The sequence below is a fragment of the Coturnix japonica genome, chromosome Z (genome assembly GCF_054131305.1).
Source record: "Coturnix japonica strain WE chromosome Z, WE-NBRP24, whole genome shotgun sequence".
NCBI classification, from domain to species: Eukaryota; Metazoa; Chordata; class Aves; order Galliformes; family Phasianidae; genus Coturnix; species Coturnix japonica.
In genome coordinates, this window is record NC_140702.1 from 38,851,550 (window position 1) to 38,871,724 (window position 20,175).

A 20,175-nucleotide genomic window follows, 5' to 3' on the forward strand; every position below is an offset into this window, starting at 1 on the left:
GCTGGAGCCCCAGTTCCCTCAGCCTGTCCTCACAGGGCAGGTGCTCCAGCTCTCTGATCATCTTTGTGGCCCTCCTCTGCTCCAACAACTCTATGTCCTTTTAGTGTTGGGTGCCTCAGAACTGGACACAGTACTCCAGGTGGGATCTCACAAGAGTAGAAGGGCAGAATCACCTTCCTCAACAGCCAGGTTATGCTTCTTTTGATACAACTCAGGATATGACTGGCCATCTGGGCTGCAAGTGCATATTGCTGGCTCTTGTTGAATCCTTCATTAACCAACACTCCTAAGTCCTTCTCCTTGGGGCTGCTCTCAAGCTATTCATCAGCCGGCCTGTATCTGCGTTTCAGATTGCCCTGAATCAGGTGAAGGACGTTCCTTTGGCCTTGTTGAACTTCATGAGGTTGGAATGGGCCCATCTCTCCAGCCTGTCCAGGTCTCTCTGCATGGCATCCCTTCCTTCTAGGGTGTCAACTGCATCACTCAGCTTGGTGACGTCTGCAAACTTTTTCATGGTGCACTTTATCCCACTGTAATCAGACACTGTATCAGCCTCTATTTAATCAAATTCACGGTTTTCATCCTTCTGCAATCCCATCTGGAGTACTGTGTTCAGCTCTGTGGCCTGCAGCATAAGGACATGTTCAAGTTACATGTTCAAGTGAGTTCAGGACCACAAAGATGCTCAGAGGGCTGAGCACCTCTTCTGTGAAGACATGCTTACAGAGTTGGGGTTATTCAACATGGAGAAGAGAAGATTCTGAGGATATCTCATTGAAGCCTTCCAGTACCTAAATAAAGGCTACAGGAATGCTGCAAAGGAACTCTTTTCCTGGAGTGGACAAGGGGCAATTACTTTAAACTGAAAGTGGCTACTTCTAGTTTAGAAATTAGGAAGAGATGTTTTACTCAGTGAGCGGTGAGGCACTAGAACACATTGCCCAGAGAAGCTGGATACCCCATCCCTGGAGGTGGTCAAGGCCAGTTTGGATGGAACAAACTAATTTAGTGGATGGCAATCTTCATGACAAGGGGGTTGGGTTATCTTCAAGATTCCTTCCAAAATATTCTGTGATTCTATTATTCTGTGACCAAGACTGACAGATACATAGCAGCTGTATATATATCAAGTGTTTGATATATCTCCTTTTACCTTGAATCACCTTAAATTTTACATTAAATTACCTTAAATTTTACCTTAAACAGTAAGCCCTATCATTTCAGTGTAATGAGAAATGAAATGGAAAAATTACAAGCTTCTAAAAATACGTAGCACGTGTTGCCTGGGAAGAACAGAGGAATATTGTCCAGACATGCAGAGATGCAATTCACACAGTATCGTAGTATCACAGTCTTGTGCGGTTTGGAAGGGACCTTAGAGATCATCGAGTTCAGAAAATCAAGGTACAGATGGAACTGCATTTGGTGAGGAATGTATAAAATAACAAGAAAGGACAGGATTCCACAGTTACACGGCACAGAAGGCGCCACAGGGCGCCTCCGGTGGCGCAGTGGTAGGAATGCCGCTTTGCAACACCGGAGGCCCGGGTTTGAATCCCCCCTGTGGCTCAAGTGGTAGAAGTGCCGCTCTGCTACACAGGAGGCTCGAATCCCGGGGGTTGGACTCGATGATCTCTAAGGTCCCTTCCAACTAGCACCAGACTGTGATACTGTGATACTGTGAAAAGGCCAAAGAGAGCACACCCTCTCTGGTAAACGAGAAGGGGAAATTAGCTACAACAGACATAGAGAAGGCTAAGGTGCTATGTAAGTTCTTCGCCTCAGTCTTCACCGGCAGCCAGGTTTTTTGGGTCACTCACATCTCCAAGCCTCACATCCCTGAAACTCCATGTTACAGCAGAAGGAGCAAAATCCCTCCCACTGTAAGAGAAGAGTAAGGCTGAGCCTGCACAATGTGACTGAATTATACAAGCCTACAGGGCCCAATGACATGCTTCCCAGGACCCTGAAGGAACTGGCTGATGTGGTTGCTGAGCCAAACTCCATCATATTTGAAAATACATGGCTGTCAGGTAAAGTCCCCAGTGACTGGGAAAAGGGAAACCACACTCTCATTTTCAAGAAAGGGAGAAAGGAAAACCCAGGGAACTACAGACCAGTGAGTGTCACCTCTGAACCTGGGAAGATCATGGAGCAGATTGTCCTAGAAGGCACATGTGATACAAGGAGGTGATCTGAGGCAGCCAGAACAACTTCATCGAAGGAAGATTGTGTCTGACTAGTCTGGTGGTGGCCTGCTATGACAGAGTGATGGCACTGGCAGACAAACTGCAACTGATGTTGTCTACCTCGACTTGTGCAATGTCTTTGACATGATCTCACACCTCATCCTTATCCCTAAATTGGAGAAATGTGGATTTTAAGGGTGTACTATTCAGTGTATAAAGAACTGGGTGGAAGGTCTCAGCCAGACGGCCGCAGTCAATGGCTCCAAGTCCAGGTAGAGGCCAGTGACATGTGGTGCCCCCCAGAGGTTCAGTATTCTTTAACATCTTTATCACAGACATAGAAAAGGGGATTGAGTGCACCCTCAGCAAGATTGTGGCCGACAGCTAGCTGAGTGGTGCAGCTGATAAGACAGAGCAAAGGGATGCCACTGAAAGGGATCTGAACAAGCTCAAAAGGTGGGCCCATGCATACCTAATAAGGTACACCAATGCCAAGTGTGAAGCACTGCACTTGGGTCAAGGCAATAATAGACATATGTATAGACTGGGATAAAAAGAACTCCTTGATAGCAGCCCTTCCAAGAAGAACTTGGTATCCTGGTTGATGAAAAGTTTTAAATGAGCTAGAACTGTGCACTTGCAGCTCACACTGTTAGCCTTCTAACAAGTGCATACTTACTAACTGTCCTGCCCTGAGGAATGAGGAACATGATTGCCCCCCCCCCCCCTCCTTTTCCTTCTTAAGGCCCTGTCTGGAGCGCTGTGTCCAGGCCTGGGGCTCTCAGCACAAGAAAGATGTGGAGCTTTTGTCATGGATCCAGAGAAGGCCCACAAAGGTTATCAGAGGGATGAAGCATCTCCTACAGAGACAGGCTGAGGAAGCTAGGCTTGTTCTAGAGAAGAGAGGGCTCTGATTAGACCTACCTGTGACTTCACAGTAATTAAAGGAATCTTATAAACAGGAGATGAATCAACTTTTTACATGGCCAGACAGTGATAGGGCACGGGGAAATGGGGAGATTTAGATTAGATGTCAGGGGAAATTTTTTCAGCAAGAGTTGTGAGGTGCTGGAACAGGCTGCCCAGAGAAATTGCAGATGCCCCATCTCTGGAGGTGTTGAAGGCCAAGTTGAATGGGGCCCTGGGCAGCCTGTTCTAGTGCCTGACTTAGTGGCTGGTGACCCTACCCAAGGCGGAGGACTTGGAACTAGGGCCCAAGCCATTCTAGGATTTTGAGATTCCTTTTTTTGTGCACTAAAAGGACAATCTATTTCTTTCTCTTCAGAGCTATCTCCATTTCAAAGTCCCGCGAGGTAATTGTTCAAAGAAGTTCAAATCATACACTTAGTGTGAGGTGATTTTTTGTTGATTTTTTTTTGTGTGTGTGTGTGTGTGTTTTGTTTTGTTTTTAATTATTATTTCTTTTTGTTAGTTTTTCTTTTTTTCTTTCTTTTCTTTCTTTTTTTTTTTTAAGAAGACATATTACTGGATTGAGCATGAGCAGAATTTCCTCATGCTCTCTGGTGTACAGGAGTTAGTGTAAAATGGCTAATTCTCACACACTTGCTGGAGTAGGAAACAAATTAGCAGCAGTCCATTTGACTTTTATAGAGTGCTAAGAAGACTAATGCAGGAAAATACGCCTGTGCTGGAAGGAAAAGTAAGATATGCCTTCTTATTATCTACTGTTGATCTCTTTGGCCTCATCCATCAAACTTGCTATCCCACATATATGAGAAATAAACAGCTTAGAGCCTCTACATCAGTTTGCAAAAATCAGGAATTTGATGATTTTTATTTTATTTTTTAAGGACTCTATAGCAAAACAATTCTTTTCAAAGGACATTAAACTTCTGTAGTATATAACACAGCCACACAATGTATATTTATGATGGATACTCATTTCTGCACTTCATCTGTAATTCTCTACCTTGATTGCTTTCCTTCAGGAAAAAACCTGTAACTTGCCTTCAAAAGAAATATCTCATTTTGCTTTAAGTGTCAAATGAAGTAAATTGACCATGTACCTTTAAGATAAATTACAGAATCACACTAATGTAAAACAAAGCTTGAAATAAAAAATCTGCCTACAGCAATAACCCTACACAGACATATCTTTTTTCATTTACCAAAAAAAAAAAAAAAGCTATATCTGAGAGTTTTATCCTGAAAATGTCTTAGAAAAACATCTATTAAATCCATTAGAACATTTGCTTACAGCATAACTTTGCAGAACTTGCCTGTTAAAAACATGTTTTTTAGAAAAATAAAAGCTTGAGTTAAAAGGCTTTTGACGCTGGATTCACAATTGCTTTATCAAACTTGTAATTAGAGGTTTGCCTTTATAGCCACAAGTATTAAAGAGGGAATCAATCCTATACTTTGTGTTTGTACACACTGGCTGAGAAGTCTCAATGAGCCACATTTTGCACTGCATCTGACTGAGCTGACTACTGTGAACTCAGCTGGCAAAACCAATTACCACAAACAAAACACAGATCAACTCATCTACTTTCTCTAATACCTACAATATGAAAAAGGAATAACACACAGAAATGTGGTTTTGCTCTCAAATTCTGCTTGGCTGTAGACCTATATGTATAAATGTGTGGAACCTGAAACTAGTACACCATTGTAGCAAATCTAAACTTCTATACAGTAGTAGTAGATTCTCTCCTCCTATGTTCAAAACCTCGATATAAATATTCATAGTTAGAGGAAATACTGAATTCAGGGAAAAGGCATTCTGAAGAAAAACAAACAAACAACAACCAAAACAAAACAAACAAGAACAAAACAAACCCACAACCAAACCACCAAAACAAACCACTTCCATTTCTAACTTCAGAAAAGTGAACGTCGAAAATAAAATAACTATGCAAGCTAATAGCCCTTCTATTGTTGATTTTGAAAGGAAAGGGAAGATCTGACTCATTGTTATCAATTATTTACATAAAAGAACTAGAAGCAATTGCATAATGTTTCAGAATGTCATTTTACTTGTGAGCTCATTGTCTAGTACTTCAATAATTAGAAACAGGAAAAAGACTTTCCTCTAGTGTTGTGGTTGTTCATTTGAGACTTTGAGAGCCTTTTAAATTTGGAAAAGGAAAACTTCATCAAACACCAGAAAAAATCACTCAAGCACTTATACCAAGGTGATGAGAAAGTACTATAGTTTTATTCCATAAGCAACTGGAATTCCAACTGAAATTTGTTTTTCACTCTGATTCAGTTTCAGTGATTACTCCAAGTAACGTCTTTCCCTTGGCTCTCAGAAAATTCTAACTCAAATCATTTGAGCACTTCACAAAGGATTATGGAATGCAGTGTGATAATGAGTAGGTTAGACAACTTTACTGAAAAAGTTAATTTTTGGCAGTTTGTCAAATCTATATTGGGGTAATTTCTACTTTTTAAGTTGGAACCTGGATAAAAAGGCTACTGAATTAACAGTGTACTCTAATGATTTTTTCATTATCTAGTTAGAATGAAATGTTCTTCCAAGTGACTAGCCATAGAGACCAGCAACGAAGGTACTTGTATGTGAATGGATCAGCCTGATAAGGGCTTCTTCCCTTCTATCACAGGTAAAAGTCCCCAGCTACTAGTGATTGCAGCATCTACCTTACCACTTCTTAGAATCCTTGATGAACATGTTTTATATTGGAGCAGGAAAACACAAGAATGTCAACACTTTGCTTGCTTTCTGTCCAGATTTAATGTGGATGTTATATCTTTCCTTAGGTTTAATACCTGTTTTAGATTAAAATGAAAACATAATTAAGTGCACTAAGTGGTGATGATTCTTGTCTCATGTTCTTAAAACATTTTTCTTTCAAGGAATGCATTTCTTCCCCTCCAGAAAGGTTACAGACTTAGATCTGGTCTCTCAGTCCTCATCTGAGTGATACAACAGATGCACAAGGATTACCTCTGAGCTGTGGCCCTGCAAAGGACAGGCATACTAGCTGAATAACAGTGTACAGGGACTCCAAACAACAGTTAAAATGGGAAGGAAGAAAAAGTCTCCAAACTAATCTGTAGAGTAAGGCTACTTTAGTAAAGCACAATTTTGCAAGCTGAGTTTTAAGACAACATTTACCTTCCTAATTCTCACAGTTACTATACTGGGACCATTAGCAACACATATCTAACATCTCATGACCTCCACACCATATCATGCTGCTAAGCACTTGGTTGGGTGATTAGATTATAATTGACTTTGAAGATAGATGACGAATCATGACCACTTCTCCTTGTAAAATGTGTCAAATCTCACTACAAGCTGACACATCTTGAACCCTACTTCATTATTCACATCTGCTAGAACTACAGTGCAATAAGATATTGGTCGTAAGGGCAGCAAGTTTAAATTCAGAACAGAACCAAAATATGATAAAGCAGGATTGCAGTCTCTGACCGTAGCTTTGATACCATCACCCTCTTTGTTATTTCATTGTTTGGTTTAGACCAGATACATCCAACCTTCTGCCCACAGGCTGCACAGGATCCTAGACAGCTAATAATTACCCTCATCCCTGATGGTGGAGGCTCTTCCCCACCTAGTGGCCTGCCTTGGCCCCAAGCACGTGCTCATCAGTCAGCAATAACCCAAACATCAGCCCAGGACAATTCCTCTTCATTCATGTAGCCCAGGGAAGCAAAAATACACCCACAGCTTAGAACTGGTTTTCAGAAGTGAATACTTCACCAATTCTCAAAGAATAGAATCTAAAATCTACGATTTCCTGATAATCCTCACTAAAATCCTACATACAGAGGGGGAGGCACTGACTTTTTCTCTCTGTTGATGACAGCAGGACCTGAAGAAATAGCATGGAGCTGAATCAGTAGAGGGTTAGGGTGGGGCTGACGAAAAAGTTCTTCAGCAAGAGCACTGACAGGCCCTGGAACCCAAGTGATCACGACAGCAAACCTTCTGGATCTCAAGAAGCCTATTGTAAAAGATAATTTGCTGGCATTGTATAGAAGACACTGCCAGATTACACTGGTACCGAATCCTTCAGCTTTTCAGCCTCAAGATGCTGGAGAAAGCCAAGAAGAATTACATTACACATCAGACAGACACCAAGAATACAGATGCCCTCTGAAAAATACTCAATATTAAAAGTTGATATTTTGCTCCAAGTTATCTCCATAGCATCTCTCCACAGCTTAAGCATCAGCTTACCAAGGACCTTCCTGTAGATGAGGACTTTGTAATCTGCAGCTCAGTGCTGCTGGAAAATCTTGAGGCACAGAGGAAAAGAAGTGACTAATTTAAAACTTCACTGAATTCCTTTTGTTGTTGTTGTGACTAGCCATCTGACAGCAACCTTTTTTTTTTTTTTCACACAAATGACACAGCACTAGATGGTGCAGCAGTGCTTCTCAGTACAGCTTATCTTCCCTGAAGTTTTGTCTTCAACATATGACACAGTCATTGGCAAAACAATAGCAACAGCTGCATACTGGTAATCAAGCCAGGAATGTGCTCGTGCAGTCCAGAAAGCCAGCTGTATTCTGGGCTGCATCAAGACTGTCCAGCACGTCTAGGAAGGTGAATCTGCTCCTCTACTCTGCTGGTAGCATGGAGTACTCACCAGGAGTACTGCGTCCAGATGTAGAGTGCAGAAGAGACACAGACCTGTTGGAGTGCATCCGAAGCAGGGCTACAAATGTGATCTCAGGGATGTGTAAAGACAGGCTGAGTGCTATGGGCCTGTTCAGTCAGGTTAAGATAAGGCTACAGAGAGATCTGATAATGGCTTTTCAGTACCTTATGGTGGGCTATAAGAAGGAAGGGGACAGACTTTTTCGCAAGGCTGGTTGTGATTGGATGTGGGGAAATGGTTTCAAACCCAATGAGAGGACATAATTTAGTCTGGATGTAAGGAAGAAGCGTTTTCAGTAAGGGTGAAGAGGCGCTGGAACAGGTTGTCCAGAGGTGTGGTAGATGTCCCATCCCCAGACACATTTCAGGTCAGGCTGGACAGGGATAAATTCTATGACTGTGAAATATATAAAACTATACAGACAGACATCTCCACTTCTCAGCAACTTGGAAGCTATTGGTAATAAGTGAATGATTGCACTGGGTGATCTTTTAGGTCTTTTCCAACCTTGGTGATCCTGTGAAATCTTTCTATTGCAAAGCTATAATGGAACCTTTTTTGAACAATCATTCTAGGCAGCAGTGACAGACTTCATTCTTTCTGTGTTTGACTGTGCTCGGTTCCTCAGACACCTGTTCTGAATAGTGTCACAGCAGTCCATGAAGCTTTTTACTTCTAGTTTACTGACTACCAATGAGATAACAGAAGGTGATTTCTCTGTCAAATATTTGACAATATTAATATTCTGACAATTAATATTTTGACAATAAATGAGGACTGACAATAAATGTCAGAGGACTCTGACATAAGCAGCTGGTATAAACTAGCAGTTTGCCACTACTGGAAAAAAATTAAGCCTGTGGCATTTTATTGTGCAACTACATCCATTGATGTGACTGGAAAAATAAAATAACAATGAACTGGAAAGGATGCATTCATCTGCCACTGAAAAATATCCAATATGCTCAATCAAACAGGACTGAAACTCATTAACTTGTTAACTTTTTTGTTACTGTGTGATAAGAAGTAAGGCTGTCCAGATCCTGCAGTTTGGAGATGAGTAGCTGCATTTCTTATGGCTTTTGAAAAGCAAAAATTATTGTCTCCCAGAAGACTCATTAAAAGATAACTAAGAAGGTTTTTAAACAAGTTCTTTATGTAAAGGGATGCATTACTGAAAAATGTTGAAAAGGCATTCAAAAGAGTCAGCTAGTATACACAAAACAGGAATGATGGCTTACTTTTAATTTTTCTTACCCAAGTTTAATAAAAACAGCATCAAAAACAACTGGTATTATTTAAAAGTTTTTTTAAATAAAGGTCCTGCTTTCAGAAATACCTGCATGCAGAATCAGATCTAAGCTCTGAAATACCATCACGAGAAATCTATCATGGAAAACACATTCTTGTTTGGCCAAAACAACAAAGCACATTAATATGTACGTACATATACATACACATATATATGCATTTAATTTCTATAGCTATACAATGAGCAGAACAAATTTAAGCGAGTCCATCTGCTTTCTGTTCAAGAGCCTGTGATTAGCAAGGCACAATTGTATACAGGTAATTGTAGAATAACAGAAAAAGGATTAAGCATCAGTACTTAGCAGTAAATCAAAACAAGATACTTTGCATACCAGTAACAACTTCATCCACAGCTGACTGCTGTCTCTAGCCTCTGAGCAAAAGGAAGTTCTAGGATAGGCTTGTACTATTTACGAGCTTTGTGATTTGCTGCCAATTTATAGAAACCAAAGTAAACCTCTGGCAGGACTCCTACATACCATAGTAGTTAAAGAAACTATCGACCCACCCTGATTTTGACTACAAGCCTTGAGAGACTAACTCAGTGTTTCTTTCTAGTCTCCCATTCTCCTCAGCTAATAGAAGGATTTAAGTTTAATCTTAAAGAGAATCATTCTGGAAAGTACTACTCTGTTTATGAACAGCCTCTTCACACGGCCTCAGTTTTTTTACTTTTTCTGCCACTAATAGGCCTCAGCAACAGAAAGTGTTCACCACTAATTAAAAGTGAAAAGCTAACAAATAGACCTTGATAGTTTACAGCTGCATCCAAAGCAGTACAAAGACACCTGCTTTTTCTTACAGCACTTCTTTTGTACTCCTTATCATTCCACGCTTCAAAGTGTTGTTACAACACAAAACAGAGTAAATAGATCATGTCATGAAACTAGTCCATTTGCACATCCCCACCTTCACTGGATGACACAATTACATAATTACATTATGTAATGTTGTCCAGTTCCTATGGCAGGACTTGAGAATTAACTGAATTATCTTGCACACTGCTAAATCTTTGTGAAGTATGGCTTTCAGAATGCTCCCTGGTTATGGTTACCTCACCTTCCAGGCAGAACTTGAGGTGTGTACTGCCAAACGACCACATGCATTGGATAATTAGAATTCCTGTCCTGATATTGCAAGATAATTTAAGTGTCTAAAAATACAGACAGAGTCCTGGCTGGGCTTTTCAGTGCTTATGTCAACAATTAATTCTTGCAGAGTCCATAGAGAATTAGGGAAGGAACTGAAGGTACTTAGGTACCACCTTCCAGGCTAAGCATATCTGCTAATAGGAAATATTGAGCATCTACGCAGAGGTTAGGCAGCCAAGTAATCTTACACTGAAAGCATGCTCTACATCGCTTCTTTGTGCAAAAGCTGAGTGTACACTGACACCTGTACCTCCTGACGATACTGATGGAGCTCAGTACAATGCGGTGTCTGTTCTTCCACCACATCTCACCTCAGAACCAACGGGGTAGATGTTTTCATGTTTTCAAGTGTTTCCATCTGGGATGTGAGGGTGGAAAACTAAAATGTCCCTGCTTTAGGAAAGAAATGAATTGGTCCAGTGTTACTTCCCACAAAATACTCTAACTTGCAACAAAATAGAAAGCAGTCTCCTCCTCTGGACATGCTTTGTAAGAAAGTAATAGCTTTGGTGCCTGGCTGAAGGGAAAGATTCAACTTTGACTCAGAGCTGGACATTATGCGGCTCCTCACAGCACTGAAAAGACTTGAATTTCTGACAGTGCACCTAAACTGGGAGGCCTCTGAGTGTGCCCTCACCATGTCTCAGCTCCAAGAACAGGAACATCATCATGTACAGGGTGAGTCCCAAAGTGTGTTTGTAGGGAATGAGAGCATAGGATATGATGCAAACTGGCAGCTCAGCTGTGTGGTAGGCTGACTGTCACAACATTTCTCAAAATTCCTTGGAGATTACTGCTGACAACATCACTCTCAGTTTCATAGACAGTAGTCATGGGTGCTTGGGGTGCTGTCACCTTATTACAGTGAAAATGGTCATTCCAGTGAGAGGTGCAGGCCATCCATCATTCTCCCCACTTGTCTGTCTAGCTCTCCTCTGGCCTCAGAGTGAGCTGAATAAAGTAATTGGCTGAAAATGAAATTAGTTGTTGCTGTTCTGGTGGCACCATTTGCAGCTTGATTAGTTTTTTACTCTGGTAAGTTGCACAATGGCTTGAAAAGGGAGGAGTAATGAGAGAACATGTGATAAGAAGTGGAGGTCACCAGTTTTACTCTTCCCTCAGTATGGGTATAAAATGCAAGCATGTGGTTCAGAGCTGGGGCTCGTCTGAAGTAGTTAGCCCAGTGTCTATGGACTCTGGACTGCAAACATTTTATGGCAGTATGTTAGTATTCCATTTGAAAGTGACTAATGCTTTCAGAAATCTGGACTGCAGTTATAAGATATATCATATGCCAAAACAAAGTTTTTGTTTGTTTGTTTGTTTGTTTGTTTTTTATTTGTCCCCCCAAAATTTATAGCACATTTGCTGATTCTAACCTTTTGGAACTGATGACAGCACATGAAATGCCCCAGTTGTAAAAAAAATAAGTAAAAAAAATAAAAAAGTAACCCAAACCAAAAGAACTTGGAAAGATTAGGAGTTGATAGACCTTTTTTATTCATTCCTCTGTTTCAGTGAATGTTTGTCCTGAGGACATCTCCTAAAAATTTCAGTGTAGTATTAGCATTTTCATTACAAGCATCTGGTTTTGAAATTCTTGGCTTGTCACTAAGTGAGTCAATACAGCCACTCGGTCTTTCTACCATTTGTTCTGCATCAATGTTTTCTTCGTTGTATAAACTTAAACTAGCCTGCACGTGCAGCATGTTTACACATTTCAAAGCAAAGGGTGCTATTGAATTTATCTATTTATACTCCTGTAGTACTCTTGCTCCAGGAGATTTCTAGTGAAAAAGAGACAGATATGATCCAGTAAACTGAGATTCTGTGCAAAAATAGGATAAGAAAGACATGCCTAAAGGGCAAACGGGGAAGAGACAGTTCTTGTATGTACTTGTTCCTAAACAAAAATATTTGGCAATAAGCAAACAGAATCAAATAATAACTGAGTGAGAACATATGCTGACTGAAGCCACCAATAAATAAACTATTATTATTATTCAAATTAACACCAACATAATACTTCTTTATGTTAAACAGGAGTTCTAGTCATGTATGTACGAATATTTATTTCCATGCTTTTCTTAAGTGCTAAATTCTTATGTGTTTCACATTTCAGCCAACCAGAGAGGACCATGCTGACTGAGCACACAGATATCCATCAGAAATTACATGAATTTTTTGTTGTTATTCCATCTTGAGAAAGTACCTACGGTAGTTCCTTGAGATTCACTCTAAGATTACTCCACCTGTACGTTAACAGGTAGCTACAAACACCAAGTTCCTCTTTTTTAGCATGTTTAGGCATTTTACCTCCTATACCGATGGGCATTCTCCCATCAAGGTGTGATCTAAGTTCGCTGTACTTGATTTCTCCAGTCAAGTTAATGCTAAGTGTTCTGTTGACTCTCAGTGAGTTACCTAACACCTGCTACATTCTTCTGGGGAAAGTTTCTGGAGATGCAGGGGAAAAAAAGAAAAAAAAAAAAGATCTGTATCTGTCACTTTTTCTGACAGATACACAGTTAAAAAAACCTGCCCTCAAATACCCACTGGGACAGAAAGGAAACCTACTACATGAGGTGAGGTGTTCCTACTAACTTCCCTCCTAGCTTTCACAATCTGAATAGCAAAGTTAGAATGACAAATACCAGGAAGCTATGTTCTGAAGGGGAAATGCATCTCTCATGCAGATATTTTCAGCCAGTCATATAACACCGATATTACAGCTAGCCAGAATTGCTATTAGTGCTTTATATAGTTTCTCGCAAACTACATGTAAAATCTCCATGAGGTTAAAAGACTGATTATATTAGAAAGTAAAATCTTACTAACTTACATATTCCTTCAAAACAGAAAGCCTCTGAAGTTCAGGGAAGTCAGAAGCCCTGACATTTATCATGCATAACAACTTGCCAATAACTCAGTGAGATGGAATATAAGAACAGTAATAGTCACTCCTTATACTTCGCGTCCTAAAAGGGTTGAAAATTGTTCATTTCACACACCCAGAATTCTCAGACAATCTCTTCCATGTGTTTTTGGATTTCTCCAAATGCATTCAAAGAGCAATTGTCATGCAGAGTGCAAGGAAGAGACATAAATACATATTTCACAAATATTTAAATGCAAATCACGCTGCCTTATTAGGATCCAAGTTTCCCAGGCTTTTGCAGCATAACTGGTATTCTTTCTTTGATGAACAAGACTGAAAATGTCACAATTGTCATAATGCCTTACTTGTTCTCGTTGCTGGCATCGTATCGAGGCATAGGGTCAAAATCATTTCCATTGACATCAAAACTGGCCTGCGAATCCTGTAGCCAACAGGAGAAAGAAAACCAGTTTTTCATTAATTAGCCATTGAGTCACATGGCCTATAAATTCTTCAGCAGGTTTCTACATGAGTAATTAGGTTAACTGCCATTCCTGGGGTTCTATGATGATCACATTTTTTTAAAATGAAAGGATTATGTATTTAATAATTACACCGTTTACAGACTTTATTTTATTTTTGGAAAAGGGAAGAATATGAATGATCTGAAAACACAGAGTTCCAATTGTAGAGAAGAAAGTGTCGTTTCATTAAGCAAAAAGACTATATTCCTTCTCAGAATCTTGGAACTTAAGAGAGTTCATTCTCAAAATTCAGATTCTGCTGAACATTCTGAGATTCAATAAAGATTCTTTGCAAGACCATGACTGAAATTTCAGTAACAGTTGCAGGAAACAATGTAAGTTTCTTAAGGATATTGCTATAAAAATTACAGCTTTAAATGTGACTTAAATTGCATTCCCACTTGTCTGGGAGTGTAACTGTTTCAATTATAGCTATGATATCTGCACACTTCTGCTCCAAATTTTACCAAGATTATTCCAGCTGAAAATAGTTTATTGAGTAAATAGCTGCTGGTTTGTATGGCTTCCATTAATCTGTGTGGTAGCAGGCAGTGTGTTGACATGGCAAGCAGTTCTTTTTAATCTCTTCTTTTTTCAAAACCAGTTACCACATCCACCTCAAATATTCCTGTTTGCAGTCACACCAGCAATAATCTGACATATAGAAGGCATCTGTCATCAAACAAGCAATGTGTACTGCTTTAGGGGAATTCCTTCTTGGCAAGAGGAAAAGAGAGAGACGGTAGGGGAATAAATAGCTGCTTTAAATTCAGTGGAAGGACAGTACTGGGATGAAGTGACACATGATACAATCTAGGTCATTCAGTGAAGGGGTGAAGTTATGTTTAGTTTGTTTAACCAACTTCAGAGATTAAACGGAAAGATGTGACATGCATTAGGATCAACCATATACTGACAAACAGGGCAAAGGGCTGTGATTTTTGTTTATGCAGACCTCCTCAGGTATTTCAGATCTAAGTTCCACATGGAGCATAAGGAAAAATACAGATGTAATTACTGCTAATTTAAAATAAATGGATTTAAACTATAGACCGGCATCATGTTTGTAGCTCTAGATGGGTTGTTAAAGATGTCACTGTCACTTTAATCTCTTCAGTGTTTTGTCAAGATGGTATGCTGCCTGGGAAAAAAGGCTTGGGTTGGAAGGAACCTTAAAGATTATCTTATTCCAACCCTCTGCCATAGACAGGTCTGCCACACACAAGATCAGGGCCCCATCCAACTTGGCCTTGAACATCTGCAGGGATAGGACATCCGCAGCTACTCTGCACAGCCTGTGCCAGTGCCTTGCCACACTACTTGCTTTGCAATAGTCATCTTCAACAGTTATACTTACCCCAACTACATTTTCTTTTTCTTATTTTGTGTGAAGGTACTATTCATACACTTCTTTTGAGAGAAATAACAAGGTTGCTAAGGTCAAGTGCTTTCAGGTAATGCCTATTTCTGAAGCTCAGGAAAAATCATTCCAGCAAAGCATGGCCCTGACACACTGAGCAGCTTTAAGCTCTGAAGTTAACAAAAGAAGTCACCCACCAGAGAAGCAGTTTCTCCTAACATTATGCAATTCTTCCAAGATATATTAAAACAGTCATTAAATATGATGAACCTTCACCAAACAGAAATCTTCCCAAGTGATATGAAATATCTGTCATAGGTGTTTTTGTTTGTTTGTTTGGTTGGTTTGTTTTTGTGGTTTTTTGTTGTTGTTGTTTGTTTGTTTGTTTTGTTTTTTTTTAACAAAGCACACAGATCTTCTCCTACAGCAAACTGGGAGGAGGCTCACTGAAATTTTGAGGGATTTACTATAAAGACTCCAAAATATTCTACACCTGTTTTTAATTGAGTGAGTCATATCCTTTTCCTTTAATATTATTTCTAGCAGTAAGATAAATAGGTTTAAAAATAAATACATGGAAGGATTCGCCTAGCACTGCAGCCTTTGAAAGAGCTACTGTCTCACTAGCAAAATGAACTGGTCAAGAACAGACTTCAGCTGCTCGTGTTAAAAGGAAAACAGCTTATTTAATTCGTAAGTTCCGAGAGTTTGAAGATATTTGGCAAAATAATTACAGAAAAGAGAAAAAAATCATCTGATTATTAACTCCAGCCCTTCAGAAATGCAGTACTAAGCTACAAAGTGTATTCAGATACTAAAGACATTCAGACTCAATATACTTTTAAACTAAAATAACACAAATTATCAAAAATCATCTTTCTTCCTCCCACTGGTGTTACCATTTGAGGAAACCCTCTTATGAGACTTTCCTTCCTTCTTCCCTCTCTCCACCTTTCTAGGAGTTTAACCAAATTAACGGCAAGTTAATAATAAAGCAGCAAATCGAACTGCAGACACTCACATAATTTTGCATCAAGTCTGGATGGTTTCTTTCAATGCCGTCATCCAAGATGGTCACCACAACATTCTTTCCAGTGTAACCTCTCTTCCAAGCACCTACTATATTCATATCTGATTGGCAATGGTGAGTGTTATCACTGCAGTGCTGGGGAGAGAAGAAGAGATAAAAATGTTGGTTGCTGCAAATTAGTGAGCAGTGTGAGGTTGAGATACTATTCCAATTACATTACCATTACCATTTAAACTAGCTACAGTATATGACTTGAAAAATAACTCTATGAGATCAATGCTTTTATCTATAAAGAAACAAATAACTCCAAAATAAATGCCAAATTTTACGGAAAAAAAAATAAGCCTGTTTATTTTTCTGTCAGAATATTCTTCATGTTAAGCAACAGCAAAATGAAACACCTAGCCACACTGAAACACAAAGATCTGTGTATAAAATAAAGCAACTATCCTCATCTGTTAAGCACGCTCATTTGAAATGTACATTTGAATTATTTGAATTTTTTTCAGAGAAACAAACCATATGCGGGTAAAAGGAGACAAAAGCCTGTATAGGAATGGCCATGGAAACAAAACCTGCTTTCTGTGCAGTATAATTTCTTGACAGAATGTCTGAAAAGTAATCCAGATTCAACTCTATCTACAAAAGAAGGCTTTTGGCAGGTTTTGTGCAGTATCAGCAGGAGATGAGCAGCAGTTAAGAACCTGCAATCAAACACTCTGAAAAACTTGTAGCCGAAAGTGTCTGAAGAATTGCAGATACACAACTGAGAACAGCCTGGGATACAGCATTCAGTGCACTAAGTTGAGTGTAGTAGACAAGACAGTTTACTGTAATTAAAACGAAAAGCCTCTTCCGCATCACAAATGCATCCTGTTCACGTGGCTTGCCATGGCAGTAAGATACAACCTATGGGCATTTGCCTACCTCAGGGGTGGCACCAACCCACAGGCAGAGCTGTCCCCAGGAACACAGGTTCCACTGCCTTCGTCCAGCCCCTCTAAGATCAGTCAGATGTGTACATCAGGTGTGTAAAAGGAAAAAAACAAATACTGGGATGAAGGAGAAACAAATGAAAACAGAGACCAATCTTGGAACTTGCATTGTAGCAAGTGTCCATGTGAGCGTGCCTCAGCCCTCACTTCCTGCCCCATAGGCCTGTACCCACATCTGGAATTCCTCAAGCCACAAGGAGTACAAAAGGATTCAGAGAGATGCACTTCATCTCGACTTGGCCCAACTCATTCCTCAAGAGCATGAGTGCACCAAAGGTTAATGTACAAACAGACACCAGGTTACTATCACATTCTCCTCATCCTCCTCCTTTTTCTCCATTCATCAACCCTCCTGCACTTTCAGACACAAGCTGGTGGATTTAGAAGTGGCCATTTGCTGTTACTAAGGCAAAACTACATTATTAGGTGCTATGAGACACAACATACAGTCTCCCTCAATGTCTTTTCTTTGTGCTTGCAATTATCCACCTGCCAGCCTGCCTGCCTATCCATTCACACACAAAGGCACTTGAACGCTCTCAGGGCCCAGTTCCTAGGAATCCACGGGTCTGGCTTAAAACTGTTATTCTGTGTTGGAAACATTTACACCTCAGTATTTATGAAATTAACTACAGTCTAAGCTTGTCACCTGTGTGATGAATGTGATAACTGTATGCAACAGACTTGTGTGTGCCTCTGGTGGCGCAGTGGTAGGAATGCCGCTTTGCAATACTGGAAGCCTGGGTTCGAATCCCCCCTGTGGCGCAAGTGGTAGAAGTGCCGCTCTGCTACACAGGAGGCTTGAATCCCGGGGGTTGGACTCGATGATCTCTAAGGTCCCTTCCAACCTGCACCAGACTGTGATACTGCGATACTTTCTAATATAGGAACAGCAGGATTAAAAGCACGTGATGTTTCCAGGGCTTTTGCATATTTATTTCAAAACCATTAATGAACTAAGCATTAGAAAATACCAACAAAAGGAACAAGTATCATTGTTCACATTTTACTGGTGTGAAGACAAAGAATCAAAAAGTGGAAGCACATGCCCAGAGCCACAGAGTAAACCCACAAGAGCAGAAACACACAGTCAAGATTTCCAGCCCTGCCCTCCTCTAAAATTAACTGGGCCATTACCCTGCCCCTCCATCCCCTCCTCTGAAATGCTGAGTGGTCCTCTGGCTGTTTTGCTGACTATCTTGTTCTCTCTTCAAGGGGGATGAGCTTGCTAGTTTGCTTCCCACCTAGTCAAACCATGCACGCTGAGCAAAGAGTTGTTAATGCCTTTCAAGTTCTTCAGAAGATGACTGCGTCTTCCCTCAGTAATGCTGGCACAACCATCTTACCCCGCTTTTCTCACATGAACTGCTACTTTGTGATCGTGGTAAAAAGGGACTAATTAATCTGCTGTTTTCCTTTAATTATATAGTCAAACACAAGGGACATTGGTCGTTATGTTAGTTCATTCAAGAGATGTGCTGGATCAAACTGAAATTCAGATTACCTTACTCTGCTCCAAGACTAGACACAAAGATAGTAAAAACAAAATCTTTCTGCATAAAAGACATTTCAGGGGTAAAGCATGCCCTTACAATATTGGATTATAGAATATATAACATACAGATAGAGAGTGTAAAGGCAGTGAAGATGCATCCAGACAGGAGTAGATCAATAGCAGGAGGTGGGTTTAGTCCTTACAGTTATTTTACTTATATACAACAGTGATATATTACTTATCCTCAAGTCTTATTTAAAAATAGCATCTATTCCTTGCTATTCTTTGACCTCTCACCTCCTTTTTATCCTTCTCTCTCTTTTTCTATTTTTCTCTTCCGGTATTACCTCTCACCAATGAAATTCCAGGGTTTTTTTATTCAACATCTGATCTCAGCTTCCTAAATTTTAATTACTAAAAATTTTAATCTCTCTGGATTAGGCACATTTCTCTCAAAGATTTGGCTTTTACCAGAAGTGTTTTAATATTAGTGACAGATTACTCTTCAAACACTGACTAAAACAGCATATGTCACTGTTCAGTATTCAGTAGCATATAACATGCCATCTATTACTTGGTTTCCTTGCGTTTTCCCTGTCACTTTAAATTCCTCTTACCTTCAAAAATATTTCTTATAAGGAATTTTCCACTGCTGGGTTCCATTCTGTTATGTTTCTTTAACCATGTGCTGCTTCTTTACTACTTATCCAAAATTACATTATCAGCTGCTTAGCAGAGACATGTTTTCAAATGAATTTGGAAGCAATGTTTCAGTTTTCAGTGTCAGCCAAATGAAAAAAAAACAACAAAACAGTGTCACAATAATAAAAATTATGTGTGTCACAGTGATTGAATTTTACATCAGTGGGCAAATTTTCAATCTATTTTTCCAGTCCTTTCTTTTTAGAATTAAAAACATACCCTCTCACGTTAATGTACAAAAGCTGTGAGCTTGCAAGATTTCTATCAGGCTAATCTTTGAACCACTGTTTTTGAATTTTAAAAACGATAGTATGCATTATATTTGGAGTATGGAATTATGGAATAAATTTATAAAGCTTATGGTATTCTCTGCCAATTCCAGCACATTGAGTAATTTAGAAACTTCCCATTGGTATCATGCTGCAGTGAGCTAGCATCATTTCAGCATACACTGGTTTCATCTATTGCCGAGAGGTTACCATGAAAATGAATAAACAATCTCTCATCTAGCTACTATTAGTAACTTGATTGAGATTTTTAAAAGGCACTCAGACTATGGTGTTCCTCTTTGGAATTTTTAATTGGAAAATGTTAATGATACCACTCCTATTATTTAATAGAAATAGCCCACAGGGTTGAAAGACTCTCAACCTGTATACAAAGACGGCTGAAGGACACACAGAAAGGAAAAGGGCTTTAGTAGGGAAAATGTGCAATACAGAACGTTTCTCATACTTGAAATTCAATTATTATGAGTGAAGAAAGAAAAAAGAAAAAAGAATAAGGCACCTTTGGACAGACAATTTGGAAGCCTGACTCGGCAATTAGCAAGCAGACACAACATTAGAAACGTTTTCTGTTTTGCATGGTGCTTTCAATGTCAGACATATGTCTGGAATCTCTTAACTGTATTGTGAAATTC

At 39.6% G+C, this 20,175-nt stretch overlaps 1 protein-coding gene across 3 annotated transcripts in view; it reads right to left on the reverse strand.

The window, feature by feature from the left end:
- Positions 1 to 20,175, reverse strand: part of PCSK5 (proprotein convertase subtilisin/kexin type 5) — a 246,399-nt gene that overhangs the window by 158,918 nt on the left and 67,306 nt on the right. For all 3 annotated transcript variants that reach the window (XM_015849157.3, XM_085529930.1, XM_015849159.3), the window contains exons 4-5: positions 16,053 to 16,196; positions 13,513 to 13,589 (exon numbers count right to left, since the gene is read on the reverse strand). In XM_015849157.3, the coding sequence (XP_015704643.2) occupies positions 13,513 to 13,589; positions 16,053 to 16,196 (221 nt within the window). The remainder of the gene's footprint in view (positions 1 to 13,512; positions 13,590 to 16,052; positions 16,197 to 20,175) is intronic.